This window comes from Phalacrocorax aristotelis, chromosome 7, assembly GCF_949628215.1.
Source record: "Phalacrocorax aristotelis chromosome 7, bGulAri2.1, whole genome shotgun sequence".
NCBI classification, from domain to species: Eukaryota; Metazoa; Chordata; class Aves; order Suliformes; family Phalacrocoracidae; genus Phalacrocorax; species Phalacrocorax aristotelis.
In genome coordinates, this window is record NC_134282.1 from 33,424,823 (window position 1) to 33,430,680 (window position 5,858).

The 5,858-nt window shown below is 57.0% G+C and overlaps 1 protein-coding gene across 4 annotated transcripts; it reads left to right on the top strand.

Moving 5' to 3' along the window:
* The first annotated feature begins 232 nt into the window (after positions 1-232).
* On the top strand, positions 233-4,710 carry ISLR (immunoglobulin superfamily containing leucine rich repeat). 4 transcript variants are annotated; one of them, XM_075099843.1, is made up of 2 exons: positions 233-302; positions 2,106-4,710. In XM_075099843.1, the coding sequence occupies exons 1-2, from the start codon at positions 248-250 to the stop codon at positions 3,365-3,367; spliced, it is 1,317 nt and encodes a 438-aa protein (XP_074955944.1). In that variant the 5' UTR covers positions 233-247; the 3' UTR covers positions 3,368-4,710. The 4 variants fall into 4 exon arrangements, with proteins under 4 accessions (XP_074955944.1, XP_074955947.1, XP_074955946.1 ...); XM_075099846.1 differs by lacking the exon at positions 233-302 and adding an exon at positions 431-473; XM_075099845.1 differs by lacking the exon at positions 233-302 and adding an exon at positions 492-624.
* Positions 4,711-5,858: the final 1,148 nt, after the last annotated feature.

Below are 5,858 nucleotides of genomic sequence, written 5' to 3' on the forward strand. Positions count from 1 at the left end.
TTAAAAAACTTTTATCAGCAGTTTGTTGATGGGCAGAGGGATGGTTCTGGATGACCTCCCTGTACCTTGACGGCTTGTTCTCCTTCCTCCTGCCACCCTGATGCAGCCTCTGGGCACCCGCCCACCCACCGTCCTTCCCACCCTGCCCCAGCCCCACACAGCCCTGCAGCAGGGCATCCTGCTGCCCCCAAGACCCTGAAGCCTTTCACCCCCTCTCAGAGGCAACTCACCGGCCAGCAGCCTCCCCATGTCCTCCAGAAGCCGCTCACCCTCCGCCCCGTCCCCCGTATGTCCCCTACAAGGTGAGGGACATGCTGGACCCGAGATGTGGGGTTAGGATCCCCCGGAGGGCAGAGGATTGGATGTTCCCCCAGCTCCGGGAGCAGACGGGGGGCCGGGCGCGGCTGGTCTCCGGGGGGAGGCGGGGAGGCGGAGGAAGGGCCCCCGCAGCCGTTTTCCGACAGCGGGAGTGGGTCGGTGCCATGGAAAACAAAAGGGCCCGGGGGACGGGGAGGGGAGGGGAGAAGTCCCGACGAGGACCGAGGGAACCGGCGGTCCCGTTTTCCCCCCCGCCACTTTCAGAGCAGCGGAGGCGCCTGGGCTCCATCCCCCTGAAGGCTGCCGGTGAAGGGGCAGGAGGGGCCGGGGAGGGGAGCGGGGGGCCGGGGACAGCCGCGGAGCGCCGGGGCCGGGAGGGACCGGGCTGGCCGGGCCGGGGAGAGAGGCAGGGCGGGAGGGCTGGATGGTTATTCACGGCTCTGGTATGCGGCGTGCAGACGCTGCTCACACCGCCCCCGGGCTGCCTCGGCCCGCCCCGGCCGCGGGGCAGCGATAGAGGCGGCGGAGAGAGGTAACTGCGCCCCCGGGGGAGATGCTGGAGGTGGAGGGAGGGTTTTGGGATGGGAGGGAGCCGGGGTGGAGGGGTGCTCCGGGAGCTCAGGCGGCGTGGGACCCCCCGCCTACCCCGGTGCTGCGTCCCCAGCCCTGCTCCCCCTGCATCCCGCAGCGCGTTGGTCGGGGTGATGGGGATCTGCCCCCGCAAGCCGGGACCAACACCTCGCTGGGCAGGTTGGGCTGGGACAGATAGAGGACACGCCAAAATTACACCAGCCTGGGGCTTTAAATACATCAGCTAAGGAGTATCCCCCACACCACTGCTGGGCCCCTTCCCTATCCCTTGAACCCCAGCCCTGGGGCGGTCTATTCTTGCAGGCCAGGACCCTTTGTATCCCCTTTTGCCCCCCACCCCCTCCACCCCCACCCCAGTTGCTGTGCAGGCCACTCCCTTGCCCCTAAAATGTCTACCCCCTTCTGCTCTAAATGACAGGTTTGGGGACTGGAAGGAGCAGCAAAACTTGCCTACAAGCCAGAGACAAAGGGGTCGTGCTGCCAGCTCCTCGCAGAGCTGCAGTTAACCTCTTCCCCGGTGGGACACAGCTTCCAGACACTAGGAACCAAGCATGCACAGTCCCCTTTGCAAGGCAAGAAGGGGAATAAGGAGTTAGCTCAGAAATATTTAGCTCTAAAGACTTCCAGCAGCCAGGGACCCCACACTCCCTTGCTGAGAAAAAGCACTTGAGAAGCTGTATTTTTCCATGACTTGGAAAAATATGGAGATGGGGGGTTGGTTTGAGGTCTGAAAGCGTGCTGAAAATCCTGACAGCTTGATGGTTTAAGAGAAGTCTGGTTGTGAAAGAGCTATGGTTGCTCCATTTCCTCTAATTCCAGCCTCAGCAGGGTGAACTCTGAAACCCCAGCTCCCACTTTTCATACCAAATCCTGGGGAAACAGCATCCCGGGGGGTTGGTATTTCATCAAAGATCAAATAGAGACATTTTCTAGTGGGGGAAGGAAAGGGTTTAGGGGGAAGTTCCCTGCTCATATAGGTAGTTGAAGGCTCTGCTCCTGGTGAGGAAATGTCTTCTTCAAATTAGGGAATAATTCAAACAACCTTTTCCAGCTGAAGCACTGGGGAAAATCACATGGATGCTTCACTCTTCTGCTGCTGCCTCTTAGGGCTTGGCAAGAAAAAGCAGATCCTCATCTTGGCTAGCCCCTTCCTGTTCATTCTTCCCCCCCCCCCCGCCCCCCGTCTCTGTTCCCAGGAGGAAGGATGAGGCCCCTGCTCTGCTGCCTCGGGCTGGCCTTGCTCCTGGGGCCCTCCTGCCTGGCCTGTCCCAGTGCCTGCTCCTGCTCCACCAAGAAGAATGGGCGGCTGTTGGCTGAGTGTGCCTACAAGGAGCTCCAGGAGGTACCCGAGGGGTTGTCCTCCAACGTGACCATCCTCACCTTGTCAGCCAACAGGATTGGCTGGTTGAGGCAGGGCTCCTTCACTGAGGTTCCTGAAGTGCAGTCACTGTGGTTGGGCTACAACCAGATTGGGGTGGTGGAACCGGGGGCTTTTGCCTTGTTGGTGCACCTGAAGAACCTGGACCTCAGCCACAACAAGATTGCAGATTTCCCCTGGCAGGACCTCCATAACCTCAGCGGTCTGCAGATCCTGAAGATGAACAACAACCGCCTGGCAGGGCTGCCCCGGGATGCTTTCCACTCTTTGAAGGACCTGCGCTCCCTCTGGCTCAATGACAACGAGTTGACCACCCTGGCCGAAGGAACCTTTGACAACCTGCCCTCCCTGTCCCAGTTGCAGATCTTCAACAACCCTTTCAACTGCTCCTGCAAGGTCTTCTGGCTGAAGAAGTGGACCGAGAACACCTCTGTCTCCATCACCAAGGGGGGGTCTACCCTGTGCATGGCTCCCAGCAGGCTGAAGGGCAGGGCTGTGACGGACATCCCTGAGCACCACTGTGTTGCTCCCTCTGTGCAGCTCACCTACCTCTCCAACCTGGACAACACTATCATGTACAACGGCCTCACCCTGACCCTGCACTGCAGCGTGGCAGGCAGCCCCCCACCAGAGATCAGGTGGAAGATCCAGACATCCAGCCGCCATGTTGAGATCAGCGGGCCCAACGTGGCACGGGATGGAAATGTCAAGCAGAGCCAGGAGCGTTTCTTGGTCTTCAAGAATGGTACCATGGCCATCCCCAACTTCAGCAAGGAGGATGAAGGCATCTACACCTGCCTTGCTGTCAATGACGTGGGCACACGGGATGTCTCGGTCAATGTGGCCTTGGCTGGGTCAGAGAATCCAGCTGAAGACCTGCTCCGAGATGACCCCCAAGCTAGCCACCTCGGGGGTCAGAGCTGCAACAAGGGGGATGAAATGGACCCCTCTGGTGCTGGAGAAAAGCTGGTGATTGTTTACCACATGCCGAGGGAGTCAAAGAGCAGGGCTGGAGGAGCGGTGCCCCAGGTCCACCTGGGGACCCTCCTGCTGGCTTGGGGCATCATGCTCTGCTGTTAAAGGGGGGGAGAAGGAAATGGTGCCTCGGGGGTTCCCCCTCTTTCTGTAGCATTTATCTTCACGTAGTGCCATGCCTTTGCTGAGCTTCTGAGAACTGCGGGCAGTCAGGAGTCAAAGGGCGCCAGGATGACTCAGGCCCAGGGCTGGTAGTTCAACTCCTCCTTAGATGGAGGTCAAGGCTGGGCTCCATTAGTTTAGAGTTTCAAACAGTCTTGGGTGATGTAGAGCAGATCTACACCATGCTGCCGCTTTCCAGGCATCCAAATCTGCCACCTCCTGACTTATCTCCCTCCTGAGACAAAAGCGCGGCTGCAGGATTAAAGCCCACCCTCAACAGGGTGACCATCACCCATCCCCAGAGCCCACCACGAGCCTTCCACCACCCACAGCAGCCAGCCATCACCAGAGAGGGATCTCTCACAAAGAGGATCCCATTGGTCCAGCGGCACCAAAGGTGACATCCCCCGCTGTGACCAATGCCCGGGCCCTTGGCTGGCCAGGAGCAACCTTCCTATCACCAACCTTGCATGAAGCACCAGGAGCAGAAGGATCAGTCTGAGAATGGGGGAATAGCCCAGCACACGTGGCTTTGGGGGTCAGAGATATGATGGTGCTTTGTAAGCAGGATGGGTATGATAGGACACATTGCATGGGGCCATGGGCTTGGACCAGGCCATTTTGTGGAGAAAAAGCTTCCCGCAGGCTTTGTCCCTGTAGGACCACAAAGAGCTCCTGCTGGTGGGGTGCTGGGAGCACCCAGGGTGCCTGCACCCTCTCTGCATGTCGCAGGATCAGGCCCTGCCACCCTCAATACCTCTCTCAGAGGTCATTCTTTCCCCACCCTCCCCTTTCACCGCTGAAGCCTGCAGTCCAAAACCCTCGGCTGGGCTGGAACCACCGAGCTGTAGTGCTCTAGCTCTGACCCCAGCGGGGAGGGATTGAGCCCAAAGAGACCAAAATAATTTCCCAGTGCTCCTCTCTGTTGGGGAAAAAAAGCAGGGGCTGTATGATGGAGTGGGAGGAAGAAAAATTGAGAAAATCCAGATGAGAGAGAAGGAGGCTAAGCTGACCTATAAGCCATAAACACAACTTTCTTTAAGTGCTTTAGCATTCCTGCATGGGACATATATACCATACCCAGCTGCCCCAGGGTGCAGGGGGATCCCTTGTCTCATGGCAGGGGGAGCTGAGCATCTCCATCTCGCCCACCCCGAGGCACAGGTGGTCTGGCTCTCCTGCCTTCTGCCAGTGCTCACCTGTAGGAGCTGGACGGACCCCTGTAGCCACCCTTGCCTTATAACCTAAGCTGTACAGACAGCACAATAAATACTTCTTGTTTGGTTTTGGTTGTTTTTTTTTAAACAAGCTGGTGCATGCTGCCCCTTTGCACCCCCAAATCCCGCAGACCCAGCATAATCTGGGGTACCACAGCTCATCACCAACCCCCTTCCCCCCCGCAGCTCCTCCAAAGTCCTCCCCAGGCTGTATCATCCCCACCATGATGACCCTGGAGGGAGGATGAATTTATAGGGTACCCAAAAACTTCCCCCATCACTGCCTGCAGCAGGCAGGGGAAGGTAACGGTGCCAAAACCAGCTGAAAAGCAGCTGTCCCAGAGCCTCAAGCCTGCACACAAGCTCTTCAGGCCCATGATTTGGTGTCCAGCCAGGTCACAGAGTAAGGAAAGGGGTGGCTGAGGAGCTGCCACGGGCCAACACCGCCCAGGTACGGTGCTGAGGTCTCTGTGGGGTTCCCAAGGCAGAAACAACCCAGAAACAGCCAGCGGCTCTTCGCACGAATGGCCTTTGATGCTAACAAGCAGGCACATATTTTTCCCATTACAGGCAGAAAGGATGAAAAACATCACAGCCCCAACGAGAGTTTCAGTTTCATTTCATAGGATAAAACTTTTAACATCCATTTTATCCTATCTGGGGTCCTTCCCTCCCTGCCTGCCAGGGAATAGAGGGGTACAGGAGCTTATTCCTGCAACCTCAGTTGGGAACAGTGTTTGGAGCCCAGGATAAGGATTTAAAAAAAAAAAAAAAAAAAGATTTAGGCTTCCAGCAACACTAAGGCATACCTTGAAGTCTCTGCTTACTTTGCAGAGCTTCTGCTCTCCTGAACTTTGCTGTTTTGTTGCCAGAAAGGTGAATTGCTCCGTGTTTGCTGAGTTTACTTATAGCTTTTATGTCAAGGTACTAGTGATATTAAGCATCTTTCATTCATGACAAGCTGGGCACTCTGCCATGTGGCTCTGGGTTGGATGCTGCAGGTGATACCGCACTTGGCATCACCATCCTGACCCACCACGGCCACAGTACAAGCTGGGGATGCCACAACCCACCATCAGCTCACCTCTGTCCCACACATTTGCAAAGTCACAGCATAACCCACACCTGAATTTCCATTCCCGATGTAGGCTTTTTTTTTTTTAAGGGCAGTTTTCAGCAAGATCAGCTCCCTGAATATCCTCCCCATCAGTTCAAGT

Excerpts from the sequence above, each read along its gene's own strand:
- ISLR (XM_075099843.1), top strand. The coding sequence starts at position 248 with ATGTCCTCCAGAAGCCGCTCACCCTCCGCCCCGTCCCCCGTATGTCCC. Across the intron at positions 303-2,105 it reads CCCCGTATGTCCCCTACAAG|GAGGAAGGATGAGGCCCCTG; the intron begins GTGAGGGACATG and ends CTCTGTTCCCAG.